The sequence below is a fragment of the Mustela putorius genome, unplaced genomic scaffold (assembly GCF_011764305.1).
Source record: "Mustela putorius furo isolate JIRA1106 unplaced genomic scaffold, ASM1176430v1.1 tig00000873_pilon_pilon_pilon, whole genome shotgun sequence".
Classification (NCBI taxonomy): domain Eukaryota; kingdom Metazoa; phylum Chordata; class Mammalia; order Carnivora; family Mustelidae; genus Mustela; species Mustela putorius.
In genome coordinates this window covers 755,564-777,713 of record NW_025421504.1, presented here as the reverse complement: position 1 = coordinate 777,713, position 22,150 = coordinate 755,564, and the positions used below count along the sequence as shown (strand labels likewise).

The 22,150-nt window shown below is 66.2% G+C and overlaps 3 protein-coding genes across 15 annotated transcripts in view; 1 reads left to right on the top strand and 2 right to left on the bottom strand.

The window, feature by feature from the left end:
• CCDC57 (coiled-coil domain containing 57) overlaps positions 1 to 797 on the bottom strand; it is a 93,327-nt gene extending 92,530 nt beyond the window's left edge. Inside the window, exon 1 of the transcript XR_006608288.1 lies at positions 667 to 797. The gene's annotated coding sequence lies outside the window, so the exon portion shown is untranslated. The remainder of the gene's footprint in view (positions 1 to 666) is intronic.
• A 104-nt stretch (positions 798 to 901) lies between these two features.
• SLC16A3 (solute carrier family 16 member 3) lies at positions 902 to 15,884 on the top strand. Of its 11 annotated transcripts, none has more exons than XM_045085636.1 (7): positions 902 to 1,037; positions 3,077 to 3,134; positions 12,698 to 12,945; positions 13,021 to 13,201; positions 13,335 to 13,478; positions 13,764 to 14,522; positions 15,176 to 15,884. In XM_045085636.1, exons 2-7 carry the CDS (start codon positions 3,098 to 3,100, stop codon positions 15,430 to 15,432), a joined length of 1,626 nt encoding a protein of 541 aa, XP_044941571.1. In that variant the 5' UTR covers positions 902 to 1,037; positions 3,077 to 3,097; the 3' UTR covers positions 15,433 to 15,884. The 11 variants fall into 11 exon arrangements, with proteins under 11 accessions (XP_044941571.1, XP_044941573.1, XP_044941566.1 ...); XM_045085634.1 differs by lacking the exons at positions 902 to 1,037; positions 3,077 to 3,134 and adding exons at positions 10,996 to 11,243; positions 11,973 to 12,225; XM_045085633.1 differs by lacking the exons at positions 902 to 1,037; positions 3,077 to 3,134 and adding exons at positions 10,996 to 11,243; positions 11,970 to 12,225.
• The window catches only part of CSNK1D (casein kinase 1 delta), a 31,739-nt gene continuing 24,995 nt past the window's right edge, over positions 15,407 to 22,150 (bottom strand). For 2 of the 3 annotated variants that reach the window (XM_045085641.1, XM_045085643.1), the window contains one exon: positions 18,985 to 21,083. In XM_045085641.1, coding sequence (XP_044941576.1) covers positions 21,033 to 21,083 — 51 coding nt within the window. In that variant the 3' untranslated portion in view covers positions 18,985 to 21,032. Of the gene's footprint in view, positions 16,475 to 18,984; positions 21,084 to 22,150 lie in introns of those variants that run through there. The other variant, XM_045085640.1, reaches the window with a different exon arrangement.

The window sequence follows — 22,150 nt, the reverse complement described above, 5'->3', positions numbered from 1 at the left end:
GACAGCCAGCAACATGGTCCCTGCCCCCCCAAGACCAAGGGGTGCCCTGTGAACCTGAACCAGGCAACAGGCTGGGGCGGGGGAGGGGTCCTCACAGCCCCAAACCAGGAAGGGACTCCAGGGGGCAGCACAGTGCTCCCAGAGGGACAGAGGGACCAGAGGGCCCATGTAGTTGTTTCCCAGAGGTTAAAGCCCAGGGGCAGACACAGCTGTGAGATGTTGCCCCCAGGGCTCGTGTGAAAGGGCCATACTGCCCAACAGGTGGGCCCCAAGAGGGGCGTGCCCCGCCAGGCCAGCCCCCAGGGCTGTCTTGACCAGGCGGTTGGTGTCCACCTTCCTTTGCTGTCCTGATTACCGCACAGACAGCAGCCTGTGGGGTGACGCCTGGGATTGGGGGACCCCAGGGGACTGGCAGGTTCATATTGTTAATCCGGAGACCGTAAGGTTCACATCTCTGGGCTTGGAGATGATGGAAGCCAAGAGGCTTGTGTGGGCCACACACAGCTGGGACAGGACCCGGCCCCTCCATGCCCCGGGGGAGCCCACCTACCTGAGGGCTGGCACCCCCCGCATGTGGCTCGGGACCGTGCGCCTGCTGTCAGAGTCCCGGCCGCCTCCCACTCCCCGCCCAGCCCCCCAGTGGCTCTGCTCTCCGTGCTGACTCACCAAGGAGCGGGGACTGCGGTCGGAGCAGGAAGGTGGGGCAAGGCCTTCCCCTCCTGCAGGCTGGAGGAGCGCTCATGCTTGGCACGAAGCCCAGCCTCACTGGCTCAGCCCCAGGCCAAGGCCTGGCTGCCGCCCTCCTGCCCTCCACTCTGGCCTGCGGAAGACTGGAACACCTGTCCTTCACCTGGTGTCTCTCTTCACGGTACCTCCATGTCCTCCGTGCCCTGGGCCCGGAATGCTCCACACTGAGATTAGGGGGACTCGCAGGGGCTGTGACATCAGGTCAGCCGAGCTTGATCCTGGGCAGCAGGATCAAGGAACAAGGTGCTGCACTCAGCAGGGACACGGAGCCCAGCTGAGTGTAGGGTCAGGTACGCGGTGTCGCGGCGCCATCAGCCAGGCCATCAGGCAGCCCTCCTGGCAGATGAGATGTGAGTGGTGGCTGAGGCAGAGAAGGCGGAGGCCCAGCCAGGAAGCCGGACCACAGGGGTGGGTGGTTCCCTTCGGCCACTGAGGGGGCAGAGACTGGACCAGGGAGGGACAGGGCTGGTGGCTCCATTGGCTTGTGGGGGCACTATCTCCCGTGTCCCTCCCTCACCTGCATTCACGGAGCACCCGCTCTGTTCCAGGCACTGTTCCAGGCACTGGGGTAGGTGGAGGCTCTACCAGCCTTGGCGGGCCGTGGCCCGGGCAATAGAAGCCCAGCATTTGCCTGGGTCGGGCTGTCGGCACAAAGGAGAGAGAGGGACCCAGAGGGGAGCCTGACGTGCGGAGGGCATCAGCGGGGTCAAGTGGGGTCACAGATGGAGTTCTGCCGGAGCCGAGAGGTGTGGGGTCCCGGGGAGCCTGAGCTCCAGTGCGTCTCGGGGCTGCGAGCATGAGGAGGGTCTTGCGGGCCCTGAGAGTGAACAAGGCCACACCCTAGCTGGCATGGAAGAGCAGAGGTCGGGAGGCAGGGGGGACCCTCAGAGCTGCAGGGGGAGAGCCAGGCAGAGGACCCCTGCGGGCTGAGGCCTGAGAAGTGGCCACCGCATTTGGGGGTCGGGGCTGGGGGGCCTGACAGGGAGCAGGGGGCAGCGTGCCTTTCCCAGGGGCCCCCTGCCGCCGTGAGACTCTGTGCGCAGTCAGGCTCGGCCAACGGGCGGGGATGGCCAAGTCTCACCTGAAGGGCAGGTACAGGTGCAGGTGTGGCTTGGCCGCCCTTGGGCCAAGCACAGGCCATGGGAGCAGCCCACTGCCAGCAGAGGTCCTGGAGCCCCCGGCTTCTGCTGGGACTCCGCGTCCCTCAGGCAGCTAGGATGTGCAGCGCCAGGCCGGGGTAGGGGATGGGCGGCCCCTGCCCGCCACAGGTGGTGTCTGAGGACCGTCCTGGATGTCCCACCGCTCCGTAACAACAGCTCCCTCAGCCAGGGTGGTGGCGGGCAGCGGGGGAAACAGTTGCAGGCAAGCGAGGAGGGTCACGCTCCACAGCCACTGCCTCTGGGTCTGAGGCACAGGGAGGAAGGCCAAGACCTCAGGCAGCGGAGGAGCTGGTGCCTGAACTGCGGGGCCTGCAGGACCAGGGACCACAGGGACCAAGGCGGGGGGACCTGGAGGGCCCAGGTCCAGGAGGACCCTGTGGGAGGAGAGAGGCCAGCAAGCACCAGTCCCAACCCTAATTTGCTCCAATCCCTTCCCCCAGTGCCCCACAGCTTGGGAAGGATGGAGTCCCACGGCGCCGGCGGCATCCACGGGTGGAGGGCAGGACCAGTGGAGCCGGGGGAGGAAAAGCATATGTGGGGCCAGACCAGGGCCTGGGGGGCAGCAGGTGGGGCAGGAGAGCCTGAATGCTTGGGGCTGCTCCCTGTCCAGCCTCCAGGCCAAAAGGCTGAGCTTCGGGGAATGGGCGGTGGGGGGAGGCCGGGGCAAGAAGAAGGAACTTTTGTGCCTCCAAGAGCAGTCGGGGCTTCACCACACCCACTTCCCAGACAGGAGACCGGTCTGGAGAGGTCCCGGGGTTGAAATCAGCCAGGCTGCTCAGGCTCTGTTTTCTGCTGCTTCCTTTTCCCCAACCGGAGCAGATTCTGGGGCTCACCTTCCCAGCGATCCCACGGACCTGGGGCTGTGAACGCTCTGGCCGCAGTGCCAACCCCCACCCCAGACACCCTCAGCCTCCCCCAGGCACCCCGACCCCCAGACTCTCCCAACTCCAGATACCTACCTCCAGTCTCCCTCCAAACACCCCCAATGCCCCAGAAAACCCCAGTCTCCCCCAGATACACCCAGTGCAGACACCCCCAACCCCCACCCCTGCAAGAGACACCACCCAACCCCCATGCCCAACACCTGCCCTGGGTGGGGACTGCAGGTGAGTCACGCCAGGCTGGGCTGGGGTCCGGCCTCTGCAGCCTATTTCCGCCTCTGTTCACAGATTGGGCCGGCCAAGCGGTTAATGTGTTTATTTTTCTGGGAGCCTGAACACATCCCAGGTAAAGGCCCTGGGGAGAGGGAAGGGGTGGGAGGGAAGGGTTAGAACGCCCTGGCCTTAGGCCAGCTGCCCTGCTGGGCAAGGGTCCCCCCCAGCCCCCCACCCCGCCTCATCTGCAGAGGTGGCCTCTCCACCCTGGAGTGGGGGAGGGGGCGGCTGCAGGGAGTGGGGACCCGCTGTGCGGCCAGGCCACCAGCTCCCTGAGGAGGGCTCAGGGCCGTGGTGCAGCCCAGGTGTCTGTCACGCGGTTTGGCTTTCTTCACCTACCCTGGTCCTGTCCGTTCGGTGGGTGGCATGGCCTAGAGTCCAGTGGTGGGTTCCCAGGACTCGAGAATGGCTTCATCAGCAGCCTGATGCCCCAGATCTGGCCCCAGGCAAGAGCGGGAGGCCAGTTCTTCACCCTTCCTGTGGCCACTGCCCTCCAAAGCCTCTCTAGGTGTCCAGGGTCATTTCTGGAGATCAAGGCAGAGCCTGGCCCCTGTGTCTGGATGCACAGGGGAAATCGAGCTGGGACCAGCAGCAGACGCGCTGAGCAGACAGCCCTCCTCTGAGTCCATCTCCAGACAGCAGCTCAAGAAAGGCAGAGTGTGTCCCCGGGAGCTGCAGCTGGCTGGGCAGGACTGGGGACAGCCCTGGAGGCCCCTCGGAGCACGCTGCAGGGTGTGATAGATCCGCAGCTGTGCCCTGCAACAAGTCAAGGAACTGGGAGCCTGGGAGCCAGGGGGAAGGGGGAGGTAGGGTCAGGGCCGGGTCAGGTCGTCAGGGAGTGCCCCTCACCTTGTATAGGGCCATTCTGTGGGGTCACCCCCTCGCCAGGATGGACCCCCCTTGGTCCTCCGCTCCCTTCTGTTCAGAAAGGGGCAGCCTGGGCTGTGGGGCCAGCCCAGGGCCACTGTCAGGGAACAGGCATCGGAGCCAGCTCTGGGGTGAGTGTCCTTGGCCTTGTCTGTCCCTCCCAGAGAATCGCACCCAGTGTCGCCTGCAGAGCACAGGGCACCGTGGGGCTCTGTGCAGGATGGAGCCTGGCCGCCCGAGACCCTCCCAGTGCTGGGCAACTCTGTTGGGGCTCCTGCCCGCCTCCACCCGCAGGACTGGTCCCCATGAAGCCCCGGGGAAAGACTTCCCAGGTTGTCAGCACTGCTTCCCACGGAGAACCATCTCTCCCACACATCATCATTCCGCCAGCACCCCCGCCCCCCCCCCCCCCCCCGTTGAAGCGCCCTGCCCTGGAATGCTCTGCTGGGGTCAGGGGACAGGAAAGTCGGTGTCTGATCAGCTGCCCTCTGTGCCCCGGCTCCGAGGGTCCGGAGGACAGGCAGTCTGGCCCCAGGACACACACCCAAGGAAGACCATGCCTGAGGGGCTCTGAGCCTGGGGGACTGTCTCCTCTGTTCTCAGGGCTCCTGCAGAACCAGGCGTCCCTGGCTGACCGCCTCCAACTCTCCTAGCTGGACGTCCAAGGCCCCTTCCCTCCTCGGAGCGCAAGTGCTGAATCCCAGGTCCTCGCTCTGGTCACTGGGGGAGGTGGGCGTCTTCCCAGGTCTTGGAGCTCCGAGAAGGCTGAGCCACGGGCTAAGGAAGCTGGGACAGAGCAGGAAGACCCTGTCGGCCCCTCTGTGCTCTTCAGTCTTGGGTGGGGGCAGGGATGGGGTCAGCGGCTGAAGGCTGCACAGCTTCTACCCGAGAGGAATCTGCAGTCTTCAGGGAGGGGTGCACCAGCCCCCAAGTTCCAAGAAGAAGGGGAGGCATCTGGGTGATGGCAAGAGGGACTCCGAGCTGGGCAGGGTGTAGGTCTCAGTAATCCGAGGCGGGGGAGCATGGCGGCCCCCACTCCAGGGGCTGGAAGTCCTGTCCCAGGTGGGGGGCTCCTTTCTGCGGCTGCAGCCTGCCCCACGGGGCCTTGCCCCCCCCGGACCCCTCCCACATGAGGGTACCCCCGCCTGCAGCCTGTGGATTGCACATCTGCTGGTGTAGGCAAACAGGGGTAGTCCCTGAGGCTGGGCTGGACTGTGGGATCCTGAGGGCACTGGCTTCCCCCACGTGCTCCTCCAGACACTCAGGATCCAGGCCTGCACCCGAGGACCCGCGCTGGAGGCCTGGGCTCTGCTCACCTTCTCACGGACGCGTGCTTCCAGGGCCATTTCTTCAGCAGTTTGGAGTGAGGTGGTCAAGCCGCGAGCCGGGGTGGGGACCCGCCCAGCCTCTGAGTGCCAGGGCTCTTTTCACAGGGCACACGTGGGGTGTGGTTTCTCAGCACCCCAAAGGGAATGCGGAAGGTCCTGGTGGATGTGGCATCTCAGAAGGGGTAGTCGGGTGGTGGACCCAGCTGGGAGGCCCACGCTGCCCTGCGAACTGCCCGCTACCTGGGAGCCGGTGACCCTCACTCTGCTCTCCGTGTCCCCATGGGCCCAAGGTCGCTAATGTGTCAGTCTCCTGTACCCCAGGAGACTGGGAGTGTCATTTCAAAGTCTCCTGGGTGGAAAGTGTTCCTGTGGTCCCCGCTGGGTGGCCGCCACCAACAGCCACACTCCCTGGCACAGCCGCAAACTTGAGCTAGCTCTTTCCGTGCGACAGATGCGAAAATGGGGCTCGACGCACTTACTAGGGACCAGCTGGGATCCGCCCACCCCGTGGGCCAGGGACGGCCGGTGTGGGATGGGGGGCGCCCCCGGACTGGCGTCCACCCCACGGCGGTGGTCCGGTGCCGGCCGCCTGCGAGGAGGGGCACCGGCTCTATCTGGCTTCGGGGTGCGGAGCCACAGCGGGAAACGGAAGTTCGGGGAGGTCGCCTGCCTGGCCCGCGAACCCTTCGGGCGTGGGGGCCCCCGGCCCGCGGCCCCGCCTGGGAGGAAGCCGAGGCTCGGATGGGGCGGGGATTCCAGAGGGTCCTGGGGAGGGAGGCCTGAGCGCCCCCGAGCTGAGCTGGGAGCCCCACAGCCCGGGGTGGTGGTGGGGGGTGGCGAGACCCGGGGGCCGGCCCGGTTGGACGAGAAGGTTGGACGAGAAGGCGCACCTCCCTCCACGGCCCGGCGCGGCGCGGCGCGGCGGGGGCGGGGGCGGGGGTCCCTCCGCGCGGCCGGAGCTTTGGAGCCGTCGGGAGCTCCGGGCGCCCCTCCCGCGCGGCGCGGGGTCCGGGCGGGGCGGGCAGGGGCGGCGCCAGGCGGCGGTGACGCGCGGGGGACGTGCGGCGCGAGCGGCCGGAGCTCCGAGTCCCCCCGCGCGGCGGCCGGCAGCCCGGCGGACAGAGGCGCGCGGCGGCCGAGCGGCGGCAGGTAGGCGCGGCGCGGATGCTCGGCGGGGCGGGGCGGGCGCGCCCGGGACCCTCCGCGGAGCCCGCGCTCCGGCCCGCAGCCCCTTCCCCATCCCGGCTTCGGCGCCCCCCCCCCACCCCGCGGCGACCCCACCCCCCCAGGGGTTCCGGGGAGCCAGCCGCGTCCCCACCGCGCCCTCGGCCCCGGGCCCCGTGCGCCCCTGCGCCCGCCGGCCCTCGGGCTGGGCCCCGGCCGGGAGGCGGATGCGCGGGGCCGCCCAGGGCGTCGCGGAGAGAAGAGCGCGGTCTCCGCGGCGGGCGGTGTTTGGTGGGGCTGCCGCCGGCCCGGCCCTCCCGAGGGCGCGGGGTGCACGTGCGCTCCCGGCGTGGCGCTGCTGGCGCCCTGGCCTGCGGGCCTCGGTCTCCCTCACCTCCTCCCGCTTCTTGCCGCGCCCAAACACTCGCCGTCCCACACCCGCCCTCGGGCGACGGTTCCCAGCGCAGGCCCGGGGCAGAGAGGGAGGGGGCTCCCTCTGAATCAGGCTGGACGCCCTGGTTCGAGTCAACCCCTCCTCTCCTGCCAGGCCCCTCGCCTGTGGGAAACCTGGCGGAGCCTCAGTTTACTTGTCTGAAAAGTGGGTGCGCAACACACCTTCTGGGATGCTGGCCCAGGCCAGTGGCCGGCGGGCTGTGAGTAAGGTTAGCAGTCAGGTTATGGCCACTGGGGGTGCCTGGCATCTAGGTGAGGGACAAAGAGGTAGCCCAGAGGCCAGAGTGCTTTTCTATCCCAGAGGCACTGAGCTGCACGTCCAGAAGTGCACTCTGGGTGTGAGGGACAGACAGAGACGAGTGTGCCATCGAGGCTGGACCTGGCCTCTGTGGGTGGGCGGGCGGTAGGACTGAGGAGTTGCCCTCACGCCGGGAGGCTTAGGGCACAGGTGGTGGAGCTGCGGCAGGCGCAGAGCCTTCCTGCCCCGGGGCCTGGGATGGGCAGTGGGAGGCCTGGTCCCAGGGCAGACTGGTAATGACTTGGTGTGACCTTGGGCAGGGCATGATACCCCGGAGACAACCTGGCTCCGGCGGACTCCAGCCAGGCCCTCCGTGTGGAGGCGCGGCCGCAGAAGGGGCTCGTGCTCTCCAGGAGAGTGGCCGGGGAGCGTGTGGCAAGGGCGGCTGTGCTGTCCCCGGGGCCGGGCCCTCCTTGCTCCAGGGTGGGTCCCCGCGGTGGCCCGGCCAGCGTGAAGGAGAAGAGCCAGTGCCACTCCGAGGCTGCGAGTCCAGGGGGGTGACGACTGCCTCCCAGAGCGGCCAGTCCAGCCGAGGCACCTGGATCAGGCCTCGGGGGTCCGCGAGCGAGGAGGCCGGGGCTCCCCACAGGGCCGCCGGGCAAGTACAGACCTTCGGGCTTCAGGCGCCATCGGCGAAATGGGCGGGGCGGGGCAGCCGTCCTGCAGACGGGCCGCTGGGTCGGCGCTGCTCCCGCACGGCCGGGCCCCTGCGGAGGGAAAATGAGGTCGGTCCGGCCTGGGCGGGGCCGCAGGATCTCTTTGGGCGCGCGGCGCTCGGCGGCGCCCAGGGCGCTTCCGGGGCTCCCTGACCCCAGCGGCCCGCGTGCCGCCCTGTACGGTGACAGACGGGAGAGCGCCTATTCCAGGCAATACGGTGGCGGCTCCTCCCTTGGCGCGGTCACGTCCCCCACGTCCCTCGCCCCGGAGCGGGCCGGTGGGTGGAGCTTTTCCCTTCCCACACCCCTCGCGGTCTCGACCGCCCCAGCCCCACCAGGCCCAACGGGCTGGTGGTGGGAAGGGCCCTTCTAGTGGGGCTAGCTGATGCAGGGACCCTGCGCTGGCCCCCTGGCTTTAGGGTGGGGGGCGGCTGCAGCCAGTCCAGCAGCGGGACAAGGTGGCCATGTGACCAGGCCAGGTAGTACCAGGCTGGGCAGGGTCCAGGGCTGGAGGGGGCTGCTTTGGGCCTGCTCCAGCCTCTACTGCTGCCTGGCCCCTTTGAGCCTTCTAGAGGAGGGTGCCCTGAGGGTGAGCCCACAGCTGTCCACAGGGCCACCCACAGGGCCCATGGCCCCCTCCTTGTCACAGGTGGCACAGTGTTGGAGAGGGCTTAGCCTTAGTGCAGTGTCCAATTTGACACATGAAGCCAGCATTTTTGCCCCACTGCCCTCTTGTGAGCCCACCCGAGACCTGAGGGCACCAGGCATGCCCTGGGGGGCTTCATGGTCAGTGGAAGAGGGATGGAGGGCCCAGGCTGGGCGTAACAGGCCTGGATCATGCCTGGGGCAGTGCCCAAGGCCCACCTCCCCCCAGCCCCAGCTGTGCAGTCAGTGGGTAGGGGGAGCAGCATCTGGGGTCCTGCGCAGGCCCTGGGAAGGGGACAAGCATGCTGACCAGTGGTGCTTTCTGAGTCCTGGGCAGGCAAAGGCTTCTGGATGTGCTGTTAACCGTTTGCATGACAGAGGCAGTGGGGAAAGGAAGCAAGGGCGCCTGGGAGGCCCTCCCTCCCCCGGAGGCGCGGCACTCCTTGTCCATCAACCAGCCCCTTATGCTCCAGAGACCCTCGGGGCTCAAATGGAGCCAAGCACCAGCCACAATGGGGCCGATCTCCTAGGCCTCCCCATGCAGGGGGAGTCCAGGAAGGAACGCAATTGCCCCTTCGTGCCCCGCCCGCCTGGGGCTGGTCTCCAAGGACTGGAAGTCTGCTTAGATAACTAACTGACCAGTCTCCTCAGAAGGTGAACCTACAGGGCGCCTGGGATAGGCCACAGGCTCTAGAGTCGGAGGCCACCTCACGGAACCCAGGGGACATGGCGTGCCCTGGCACCTGACAGACCCAAGGTGGGTGCACGTCAGGCACGGGGGTCTCCTGGGGGCATGCCAGGGTGCATTGGGGACGGCAGGGGGTCTACAGCCTGGGGTGAAACTGGCAGGAGGCCAGGTTGGCTCAGGGGCTGGGGCCTGGAGTCCTGACCCCAGCTGGGACTCGGCCAGCCAGTGGACTGCTGAGGGGGAAGCTGGCAGCGCCCTTGATTTGGGAGAGCACAAGGCCCCGGCCCGGCCCTGTCGGCTGTGGTCTGCTGCGTGTGGGCATTCCGAGGGACCCTCCCCTGCTCAGCTTACAGCCGCCTGGGGCCGTGGTGGGACCTTTTCGGGAAGTGTTGGGGGGGCAGCTCCCAGAGCCTCACCTGACCCGGAAGCGGGCACACGCGCCCCACCAGGGAGATCAGCTTTCGGAGGCCCGGAGGGAGGGTTATTTCTGGGCTGGGGACGTGGTTTGCATGCTTCCCTGTCATCACAAGGCCAGCAGGCTGGTGTGTACCCACAGATGTGCCAGTGCCACCTCCTCCAGGTCCCAGCCAGCCCCCAGAGGGGACCACTCCTCCCATCTTGGGTTGTCCTGGGAATGTGGCCAGTCTGGGTCTCTGCCAGTCTTCCTCCCCCAAGGCAAGCTGGGCTGAGAAGGCCATTTCCTCTTCGAAATCCCAGCCCCTTCTCTACTCCCCCCTCCCCTACCCCCCCCCCCCAGTCCCTCCAAACCTCCATGTCCCTCCCATTCCCTTTCCTTGCTGAGAAGCCTCACTTGGAGGGCTAGCCTGTGTGGGGATCGGGGAGGGCGGTGTTTTAGCCTGGCTGGTACCCCAGGCCGGGGGTTAGCTGGGAGGAAAGGGAAGAGCCTCTGGGGCCGTTAGGACTGGCCGGGAGGGACGACCATGCTGCCCACGTGGGTCTCCTGTGGCCCACACAGGTCCTGAGCCGTGCCGTAGCACCTGCCCCTTGCCCTCCTGGGTCCTAGCTCAGGGGATGCCCTGGGTCCCGTGGGTGGTCAGCATCTGATGAGCAGAGAACAGGGCAGCAAAGGCTGGGGGTCGTGGTCTGCTGGTGAGTGCCGGGTGTGGCTGCTGCTGTGTCTCTCTGAGGGGCCCAGCTTCTCCTGAGACCCAGGGGTATGGTTAAGAGCTGCTGCTGACTTTCGGCTTCAGACGCACTCTCCTCTTGGGCCTCTGCATGCTCATTTAGTTTATTTTTAAAAATCAGTGAACGTCTGTAAACCTACAACCCGAGAAAAGCCAGGATTGTGGGGACACCTAGCCCTTCGGGGCCCCCACAGCCACCAGCCCCATCCTCTGCCCTGGGTCTGGGGTGTTTGTGCTTTCTGCCCTGAACAGTGTCACCGCACCCTGACGCAGTCCTGAGATGGGTTTTGGGGTTTTATTAAGTTTCCCTGCTGCCTGTACTTCGGGGACCTTTTAAGCTTGACGCTAACAAAGGGAAGGGATACTGCAGCTTGGTGTCCCCCCCCGGAGTGTTCTGGCTGCGGGGCAGCGTTTGCCCATGTCCCGTCCTGGCGTCAGGCACGGATCTGGAGGGCAGAGCCCAGGGGTGAGCCGAGACTGCCCAGGCAGAGTCCAGTCCCAGGTCCCAGATATGCCTAGGATGTGGAAATGGGCCACCTGGGGGCCAGGTCACAGGGCTGTGGGCACATCTGCAGGAGGACCGGGGGTTTCCTCGGCCTGGGTGCCCCCCCCCACGCCCGGGGCTGGGGAGCCTTTGGCCTAAGGAACACCCTGCACCTTGCCCTCTGGTCCACAAGCCTTCTGAGCGCTTGGGGGGGGGGCAGTGCCAAAGGGTACGGGGTCTGGAAGCCCAGCGAGAGGAGAGGTTGTTCTCTTGGGTTTCCCAGGAGCGCTGCCCATGGCCCTGAAGCCTGGCCCAGCCTAGGGTGGGGGCCTGAGCCATGTTCCGCTCCAGTGGGCCGTGTCAGCCTTGTCATCAGCCGGACGGCCAGCTGGCTCCTGGAAGTCCATCATCCAACAGTCGTGCTCGTCAACAACTGCTTGGAATCACCCAAAAGGTCTTCGGCAAACACCCCCTAACACATGACACACCCTGGAATCGGGAGTCCAGACCTCCCCCTGCCCAGGCTCCTGTGGCCATGATGCTGGGGGCAGGGGCAGGGTGGAGGCTGGGAGGGGGGTTACTTTCCACATCACTTCTCCCCGCTCACTCACCCTGCACTCACTCCAAAGTCCTGCCCCACGTTGCGTCTCAGGCTTGCATACAGAGAATGGGCCACCAGGGGGCTTTGCAAGGTCAAGGGTATTGCTGGAAAGGGGACAGGGGGTGGAGCCAGGGGGCTGTTCGGTCTCCTGGTTGGGACGTTCCTGGACCTCAGTGGAGGCGGAGTGTTCCCACCACAGCCCTGGCAAGTGCTCCCCATCAGGGCCTCCTTCCCCCAGAGCTGGTCTTCTGCACAGCCGCAGGGTGGGCTGGACCCCATAGGCCCAGGCCCCGGGAGCTGCCCTCCCATCCCCGCACCTGCACTGGGGAGGCACTCTTCTGGGAACAGGCTCTGTCAGGTGAGGTGGGGGACCAGCCATCAGCTCCCCTCTGGGATTAGGGGATTTCTGGCACTAGGATCAGATGGAGGTGAGGGGCGGAGAGAGGAGGCTAGGGTCTCCAGCTGGATGTCTGGTCCCAACATTCTACGTTACTGTGCCTCAGCGGGGCTAAGGTGTGGCTTGGAGAGGGAAGCGGGCTGCTGTGGGGTTTCGGGCCGACAGCCCTCTCCCCGCCTTAGCAGTCTGGGGGCCGGAACGGTGTGCTCCAGTGGGCTGCATGGAAGCCGCCCCTTCATTCAGCCCTGCCGCCCACCCTGGGAGCTCCCCTTCCTCAGTCTGCAGAGTGTGAGCAGCTGGGTGGCAGGAGTCGGCTCCGGCTCAGCAAGGGGCCCTCCTTCGCTGGTCAGAGGGCCCGGGGTGGGGATCCTCTGTGTAAGGACCGTCTGCGGGCCCCTGCCGGCTGCCCCCAACTCCGGCCGGCACAGGCACGCCCGCGTGAGTCTTCCCCCTTTCTCAGGCTCTCACCCGGGGAGGGAGGTGCGACACAGGGCAGAATCAGGAGTCCTGCTCCCCTGCGGGTGGGGGAGCGCGGCTGACCACAGCTAGCTTAGGACTCAAGGGACACCACCCCAGGTGGGGCCCCAGGCCCCCTTCTCACAGGACCCGCCCACAGGCGGCGGAAAGTGCAGCCTGTTCCGCCACACGGCTGGTCTCATGTCCCTGCTGGGGTCTGTCTTCCTCAGGAGGTAACCTGAGCCTGTGCTGAGCCCAAAAAAGCCACTGCCCTTTAGAGCCAGCTGGGTGGGAGCAGGCCAGGCCTGGGTGGGGGAGGGAGGAAGCCCTGCCAGGCCGCCCAGACAGGCCAGACGCAGGTGAGGGCCAGAGGTGGGCTGTCAGGTGGCTTGGGCCTCGGGACCCTGCTGTGGCTGAGACTGGGCGACTGAGTCTGCTTCACTTCCTTCCTCAGGGACGCACAACCTGCCCTCCTGGCCATGGGTGGCGCCGTGGTGGACGAGGGCCCCACGGGCATCAAGGCCCCGGACGGAGGCTGGGGCTGGGCCGTTCTTTTCGGCTGCTTTGTCATCACGGGCTTCTCCTACGCCTTCCCCAAGGCGGTCAGTGTCTTCTTCAAGGAGCTCATGCGTGAGTTTGGGATTGGCTACAGCGACACGGCCTGGATCTCCTCCATCCTGCTGGCCATGTTGTACGGGACAGGTAAGGGGCTGTGATGCCCAGTGGTCACCTCTGGGGTTCACCAAGGCCGCTCTGGTTAAGAACCTCACACACCAGCAGGAAGCGTGGGGGACCGGCAGGGGCACCTGGTGTCTGCGGCCCAGGTTCTGGGGCGACTGCAGGGGAACCCTGGAGAGGCTTCTGCCCGAGAGCCGTGGTCCCCACACGGCCACACTGGGCACACGTCAAGTCTGTCCAGGACATTTTGCTGTGAGCTGCGTTTTGCTCAGGAAGGCGTGTGAGTGTGACTTGTATCCCGGGCACCTGGGGTGTCCACCAAGCTGGGGCGGGGGGTGTCGGGGGAGGGAGGGGCTGTTCTCTCGGTGAGCGTGGAGAGCCTGGGCCCAGCCCCGTGTCCCCACCCCTCACAGGCCCACTGTGCAGTGTGTGCGTGAACCGCTTTGGCTGCCGGCCCGTCATGCTCACGGGGGGCCTCCTGGCGTCCCTGGGCATGGTGGCCGCGTCCTTCTGCAGAAGCGTCATCCAGCTCTATCTCACCACTGGGGTGATTACTGGTGAGTGGAGCCCATCCGGGAGTGGGGCAGGCTGTGGCCCGCTGGGCCCTCCAAGGCAGGGGGCAACAGCTCGGGCAGCGAGGGTGCTGGGGTGGCGTGCCCAGAGCAGGGCCTCAGGAGCAGGCAGCTGTAGACGGCCCCCTAGGCCTGGTGCCGGTCTGTCCCCCATTCCCCAGTGGTCTCCATTGGCGTGTCAGTGGGCGCCCGGAGATGCCCACCCAGAGCTGCGGGGACGAGGGCCCGGATGGGCTTGTGTGACGCCTCTGCTGCCTGCCCCTCCCGCAGGCCTGGGTTTGGCGCTCAACTTCCAGCCGTCGCTCATCATGCTCAACCGCTACTTCAACAAGCGGCGCCCCATGGCCAATGGGCTGGCGGCCGCAGGCAGCCCCGTGTTCCTGTGCGCCCTATCCCCGCTGGGCCAGCTGCTGCAGGACCGCTACGGCTGGCGGGGCGGCTTCCTCATCCTGGGCGGCCTCCTCCTCAACTGCTGTGTGTGCGCCGCGCTCATGAGGCCCCTGCGGGCGCCCGGGCCAGCTCCGGGCCCTGCGCCGCAGCAGCCGCCACGCCGGCTGCTGGACCTGAGCGTCTTCCGGGACCGCGGCTTCGTCATCTACGCTGTGGCCGCCTCCATCATGGTGCTGGGGCTCTTCGTGCCCCCCGTGTTCGTGGTGAGCTACGCCAAGGACCTGGGTGTGCCCGACGGCCAGGCCGCCTTTCTGCTCACCGTGCTGGGCTTCATCGACATCTTTGCCCGGCCCACTGCCGGCTTCATCACAGGCCTGGAGAAGGTGCGGCCCTACTCTGTCTACCTCTTCAGCTTCTCCATGTTCTTCAACGGCTTCACAGACCTCACGGGGTCCACAGCCGGCGACTACGGAGGCCTGGTCGTCTTCTGCATCTTCTTCGGCATCTCCTACGGCATGGTGGGAGCCCTGCAGTTCGAGGTGCTCATGGCTATCGTGGGCACTCAGAAGTTCTCCAGCGCCATCGGCCTCGTGCTGCTGCTGGAGGCCGTCGCCGTGCTCATTGGGCCCCCGTCGGGAGGTGGGTGCTGGGACGCAGGCGTGAGTGAGCCTGCCAGGGGCGGGAGGGGGGGCCTACCACGCGAGGGCTCTTAGCTGCAGGGACCCAGCAGGTGAACAGCAAGTGTCAGGAGCAAACCCTGGCCGTGCCCGCCTCCCGGGCCAAAGGCTGCCATGTAGGGGAATCCCGAGGGCGGTGCCCCTGCACCTGGGCCAGCCCAGAGCCGAGGCGGGGGTCGGCTTTGGTTACGTTGGGCTTTTGCTCTTCTTTGTGAAGGCTGAAAAAATCCTGGGGCGTGGGCTAGGCAGGCAGCCTGGCCTGGGTCTCTCCAGCCAACTCTGTAGGCCGCCACCCATGGGACCCCGCGAGCGCCAGGGCTGTGCCTCATTGTCCTGGGGCTCTTCTGGGGCCCTAGACGGTTCCTATGAGGGCCACGGGTGACAGGGCCTCCAGCGAGAAGCAGTGTGGCCTGGTCACTCACCCGGAGACTCTGCCTCTTGCACCCGCTCGGATCCAAAGCCTCCCTCAAGCCCCCCTGGTCTGTGCTATCTTGGGGGCCGGGGAGGCTGGGACAGGGTGCCCTGGAGCTGTCCCCAACAGCACAGTGGTGCACAGGTAGCCAGTGACTGTGGGGGTGACCTTCAGCCCGGGCTGACGCTGTCACCCCTTTGCAGGCAAGCTCCTGGACGCGACGCACGTCTACCAGTACGTGTTTGTCCTGGCGGGGGCCGAGGTGCTGGCCTCCTCCCTCGTGCTGGTGCTGGGCAACTTCTTCTGCATTAGGAAGAGGCCCGAGGCGGCCGTGGAGGAGGAGGAGCGCCGCAAGCCCCCCGCAGACGTGAGGGTGGACTCCCGGGAGGTGGAGCACTTCCTGAAAGCAGAGCCCGAGAGAAACGGAGAGGTCGTTCACACGCCAGAAACGAGCGTCTGAGCCCGGGAGGCCAGCGGGGGTGACGGAGCCGGACAGACTTCAACGCTCATGTTTATTTCACAGTCAGGACTAGCTTGGCCGCCCGCGGGTCTCCGGGGAGGTGGTGGGCGGGGAACCGCGTCATTCCACACTGTGGTGAAGCTGAACCGCGAGGTCACGAGCCGTCTGCACTGGGGACCCAAGCCTGCTGACCCCGGAGCTGCCCGGTGCCCACCGCTGAGCTCAGGGACCTAGAAACCCACGCTTCAGAGACAACATGGCGGGCATCAGAGGGCGGGGCTGGGGAGAGCCCGCGCAGTGGCGCCGTCTCGGGAGGGGCTTCCCCATGATCCTGGCTGCGCCCTGCCTGCCCCTCGCGGGGTGCCTGGGAGACAAAACTGCCTTCCTGGACCTCTGAAGGTCTGAAATAAACCTGCCTGTGGGAGGAGCCACTTTGGAAGGCTCTTCACGGAGTGGGATGTTGTTCTTCGTGGGGTAGGGGTCTGTGCACTCCATGCTCATTTTCTCAACCACCTGCTGGTTTTTACAGAGTAGCTCTGGCCCCGGCCAGGCGGGTCACGTTTCTAAGCGCTGCTGGTTCTGAACCCTGCCCTGCTGGAGCCCAGACAGCTCAGAGCGTCCACGCAGGGCCCCGGTGGCTGGCAGGGAGGGGGGCTGTGCCGCAGGCGTGCGGCCGTGCCCGGCAGCCCGTACGAGGTGTGTGCACTTAAGCTGAGACATACGTGTGGTTCTTGTTCACTGTGCGTGTGTTTAAAGAAAATGATCTTCCTGCCTTCCGTTTATTCACCCCTCGGCCGGCGGGTCGTGGCCCTACAGCGCCCAGTGTGGGCGTCTGCTCCCGTCCTTGTCCAGCCCTGCTCGGCCTCGCCCCGGGTACCTCACACCCACCTGCCCTCGTGGCCAGTGGTGGCCTGTGTGGCTGGGAGCCCGGTCAGAGGCCGCTGGGGCCGCCTCAGTAGGTGGTGCGTCGCGGGCGCTGGGGACGGCAGCGGGCACCCTGGCGGGCCGCGTGCAACCGGAGAGATGCCACGTCCCTGCTCCTCTGCAATGAAAAGCAAGCGAAAGCTCACGTCTTGTCCCACCGGAGAGGTCACCCCCGAGGGGCCTGCTGCTCCCCCGCCTGCACCTGCCCGTCCAGCTGTGCGGAGGACCAGGCACCTGACAGCGGGCCTGGCCCGCAGCCCCGGGCACGCCCCCCTCCCCACCAAGCCCTGCCTGGTCAGCCTGGACCCTGTGCTGGGGCCTGGGCTGTGGGGGTGCCAGCCGTCGCGGGGGTCAAGGCAGAGCCACGCAGGGGCCCTTCGCTGCTATCTGCGCTCCCCGTGGCTGCTGCTGGTGACGTGGAGCTGCTCCAGGCTTCCTGGACCTCATGCTGCAGTGTCCCTGACCCTCGCCTGTCTCTGTGCCTGTGTGCAAAGGCCTGGCCCAGTCTGGGGACACTTAATATCAAGCAGTCCTGAGATGGTCAGCGGGTCAGCGTTGCCCCCCCCAGTGGGCTGGGGGCTGGGGTCCACGTAAGCCGGTGTATGCTCCAGGGTGGGAGTTCTGCCACCCACCCTTGGCCTCAGGAACACGGACCCGTCTGTCCCTCAGCTGGCACCTCGGTGGACATGCTAGGTGGACCCAAGGGCCCTTGCCCACCACAGTATCAACAATGCCTCTGCCCCAGACCGGAGGCTGGGGTTCGAGGCCCGGGTGAGCAGGCAGCCTTGTCTGCCTAGGTTTTGGTTCCAGAGGTTTCCAGCTGGGCCTATTTAGGAGAAAGGAAGCTCGCTGTCCTCAGAAAGCTGTGGCCACCGAAGGCTGAGGCCTCCCCCCACAGGAGTCTAGACCAGTCACTGCTCAGGGGGCCGTGGATGGCGCTACCCCTCACCCTCCGTCATTGCCCGAGGAGGCTCACGGCCAGCACCCGTAAAGCCCGTCCTCCCGTGGACCGATACCGATGCCTGTGCTGCGCCCTGATCCGCGGGCGAACCGCCCGCCTTGGGCCCTCCTTGCAGGACACGCACACATCACCCCAAGACACCCTGGGCTGCTGGCCGTAGCCTGGTCGACCTGGGGGCACCTGCCACACACACACACACACACACACACACACACACACACACACACACTTGGAGGGACCTGTGCAAAGACCCTGGCACACACATGTGGGCTCCAAACCGAGGCGTGCCTGGGGGATCTGCTAGTGATATTTTGAGGGGCAGCTGCCCAGGACCTGCAGGGGCCCATGAGTGGGGGTCATGAAGGGCTGTGCAGCCCTTGCCAGTATCCAAACCATGGCCTTGAGGATGCAGAGCCCGGTGGGCACTCCCCTTGGACCTCAAACACAGCTTGCGGGCGCAGCAGCACGGAGAGCGCTGCTTCCACAGGCCCCGCCAGACACAGGCGGGAGCAGAACAAGAAAAGGGGGTGTAGGAGTTTCCAGAAGGGCTTCCCAACAGCCCTCGGGGCGGGGGCGGGGGCGGAGCTGGGGACAGCCCGGACTGCACATACTGCTGAGCGCGGAGCCTGCCATCCAGCCCCGGGGTTGGGCCCTGGGTCAGGAAGACGGGGGGCAAGCCAGGATGCATGTCCCAGCACGAGGGAACAAGGAACAGGACAGGCAGGCCCTGACAGAAATCAGTGCAGTGGTCCCTGTCCCCCTCCCGGCAGAACGGGGGCGCAGCTTGGGGCTCGTGTCTCTGGCCCTTTGGCTGGGCGCAACGGTTGGCAGCTGGCGTGAGCGGCAAGGAATCTGGGTGCTGCCTTCTCAACGCTGGGAGCCAGGTGAGAAGGGCTGAGGGCCAAGAAGAGCCCAGCCCGATTCCAGAACCTCAGAGCCCACTGGGCTCAGCCAGTGACAGGAAGGGGAGGGCCTGAGCAAGGGGCAGGACTCAGGGCCCACACCCTCCAGGACACCCCCAGACCCCGGGGGCCGAGCGGCAGTGAGGTCAGAGCGCACAGGCTGGGCCCGCTCTGTCGTTCAGCTGGGGCTCCTCGGGGCTCCTCAGCTCAAGCAGGAGAGGGAAGCCAAACCCCAAGAACAAGGGACAGATCCACCCAGAAGCCACGGAGCTGGGGGTGGGGGTGAGGATGGGCGGGCAACACCAGGGAGCCCCAGGCACAGGGCACGAGCACCGGCCTCCTCGGGGATCGGGGCCGACAGGCCTGAGCCCCTTGGTCAGGCAGGGGCCCCAGGAGCCGCCTCGCAGGAACCATGCACGCCTTCCATGGCAGCAGAGCGCTGCTGGCTTCCCAGAGGCTCGAGGCAGGCGGGGACTTCCTTCCGGGCCGCACCGAGGCCCAAGGAGCTCAGGCGCCTGCTCCATGGGTTAAGCCAGGGGAGAAGGGACTGGCGCTTGGAGACAGCCTGCACGGGTGTCCGCTCTGGGAGCTCGGGCAGGGGCAGCCCATCCCCGTGGCCTGCAGCCGACTGGCCTGTCCGGACAGCACTGCCGGACCATAGGAGGATAGACGGGAACGCCCCTTTGCTGATGAGTTTTCACCGGGTTAACCGACACACTCTGACCCCTCCTGGACATGAAATAAAGAGCAGCGCAGGGCAGGGGGGAAGGTAAAAGCCATCACGGGTTTATTATTTACACGGTGGTTAAGCACATAAATGCAGTGATCACACAAAAGAGCCAAGTCAGAGACCGGCCGCCAGTACACAGGTTGACACAGACGTTGCAACTACATTTCCTGCAGCAGGAGGGCAGCAAGTGTGCATGGACAGACAGCCGGCCACGCCGCTGAGGGCCCAGGCCCTGCCCACCTCTCAAACCCAATCCAGCCGTCTTGGGTCAAAGCCCTGACGGGGAGCGAAGGCAGGCTGCCCCCGGTGGTCTCCGGCACTCTAGCGGCAGCTGCGGCTGCTAACAACTGCCCACCAGGGCAGGGTCCCACCCTCCGAGAGGGTACTGGGTCACGACAGCCCCCACCTCGCCCAGACCCAACTTGGCTTGCGCCGCACCCCCAGAAACACAGCCCCACTGGGCCGAGTCCCTGCACCCTGCAACACGGAGTGGCCCGCTCGGTACTCAGAGCAGCCGAGAGCTAGGCTCTGTGCCATCAGCGCACACCCATCAGGGCGTCCCTCGGAAACGCTCCCGTGCTAGGGGCCCAAGGGGGCCGAAAGGGGGAAAACACAGACATGGATGCTCTAGGCCCCTCACTTGCTGCGAGCGCCCCGGTCTCCAGAGCACCCTGCAGTGGGGTGGCAGGAGGAGGAGGGGTTGTACCCACAGACACCGATTATCGCCCCTAGTTTCCCACAACGGGGGCTCCCGGCCACTGGCTGCCACCACCGCCTGGGCTGCTGCCTGCTACGGAACGAGGGAGCGACCAGGAAAACCACCAGGAGCCCGGCAGCCCCAGTGTCCTTCTTGCAAGACTCAGCCCTGCCCTGCTGCTTGACCCCCGTGGGGTCCGCTCCGTCCCAATGAAGGTCGTGGAAGGAAGCGTGCGACACTGCACCCTCCTGGGTGATCAGGTCGAGTCGCTGGCTTCTTGGCACTTCAGGGTGGATCCCCTCGGGCCGAGGCTGCCGTGGTCACGCCTGGCCCAGCGCAGACAGCCGCACCCTGGGTTCTGAGCACACAGACGTTAACGCACATCGGGGGCCAATCTACACCGATCATGTTTACAGTCAGTTTAGAGAACGTCCCAAATCCAAAGACACCGAGGCACCGCCACCACCAAAATAACCACACATGACCCCGAGGAGGGGCCGATGTCTCTCGGTTTGAAATCCTCTCCTGAGGGACCAGCAACGCCCATGCAAAAAGCCTTGGCCTCCGAGGTCGTCCGTGCTCGGCTTCGTTCTCGTGCGTCCGGGACACTCAGAGGACCGCATCGCGCAGGTGTTCCGGTGCAGGTGGGGAAGGGACGGTGACAGCCAAAACCAGCGTAACGAGGCCACAGGACACACGGCACACGACACACACAGACGCACACACGGCACTTACACACACGTCTACACGGACAGCACTTCTGGTGAGAAAACCCCTCTCCACAGCGGGCCACGCAGCGAAGGGACCACAAAGCAGAGGACGGGCGCCCGCGCGCGCTCTGCTCCCTGACTCGCTCGGCCTGCACAGAAAGTCCGCCCCGGCCTTTGCTCAAGTCAACATCGGTTTTAGGACCGCAAAAACAGACGAGAAAGAAACAATAAAAAGACAGATTTCTTTACACAGATTTAAGCCAGTAATTTTTAGCAAAATGATACAAAACTGTCTTAACCAAGTAGAAGGTCGGTGGCTACAGTAGGCTCGTCAGGGAGCAGGGCGCACCGCCACTGGAGGGGAACCGAAAGGCTCTGGGGCGGGAGTTTGGTTCTCTCTGCAAGGGTCTCTCACACTCCGCTTTTCTTCCCAGCCCGCGACAACTGAGTCCACGTGGGGGGCCCTCGGTGCAGCCCCTGCGACGGCAGCGCTTTGGAGTCTGTCCGGTTTAGTTTGTGTTTTGTTTCCCCCACGGGCATCGCTGGGTGGGCGGCCTGGAGAGCTCCCGGTGTTAACGTTTCGGTTCTAGACCGGGGGGCGCGTCACTAGTAAAGCCATTGTAACAGAGTAGATCAGCCATGCATTGTCTGCCCTTCACAGCAAAAAGGAGAGTTCTCATCGGTGCACCACAGACTGAAGACCACTGGAAGCCACCCGACCGGGAATCTGTCGGAGCCAAAGCACAGGAGAAGGTCAGCATGAGGCCAGAGGCACGGAGCCGGTCGGTCAGGCTTGGACACGAAACACCAGTGGCGGCGAGGGGACACAGACGCTGCCCAGCCCTACGCCAGACGCCCACACCCCAGCCACTCTGGACGGCCCCTCTGCGGCCAGGACATGTGCTCAGCAGAACGAGCGACAGAAGATGCGGAAGGAGGAAGAGGCAGGCAAGCAAGGTGGCCACGGAGCTAGAAGCCCAAGAACGGTCGCACCAGACAGAGTCCCAGCGGGAAGAAGTATCGCTCCCTGCACTCCTTCCTGGAGAGTAACCGCTGTTCTGTGAAGCGAGGACCAGGCGCTGTGTGGGCCCTGGGGGTCCCCGTGGGGGGAGGCATGAAAAGCGGCCCCTATCGAGGTGCCCCTGAGAACGCAGCCGCGCCGAGCTATGGCCGTCTCCCAGCGGCAGCAAGCCCTGGCCGGAGGGAGCCCGGCTCGGACGCCCAGCCATGCGCCAACGGCAGGGGAGCAGGTGGCTGTGGCTGACGGGTTAATACAGACGGCAGCACGGAAGGGCGCTGAGCAGAGACCGAGCTCGGAAGGAAGACGAACGAGGACAGAAATAAATGCGAAGGAAGAGAGTGACAAAGCCGGGGCGGCAGAGGCCACCAGGAGACCCCCGCAGCGAGAGCGCAAGAGCCCCCAACAAGCACGGCCGCTCAGCTGAGCACGACACGACACACGCCCCGCACCATGGACCCTGGGCCAGGCGGCTCGAGTGTCCTGGGACCCCTGGAGCCAAGCCCAAGCGCAGAGCCCTGGGCTCCTGCTCCCGCCACAGGCCCCGGACTCCCGAGACTGCCGCAGGGCCAGCGGCCAGCAAGGGTGGGCAGGGTCCTGGGGCCGCCCCCGTTCGGAGACTCTCTGGGGTCTGCTGGCCCCCGGACTGGGTGACCGAGCGCGGCTGCTCTGGGTCCACAGGAGGAAAAGCACTGGGCGGAGGGACCGCACTCTCCCTGCGGCACACCTGGCATGCAAGCCCAGTCCCACCTGCGCACCCCCGTGGTGGACGCTGG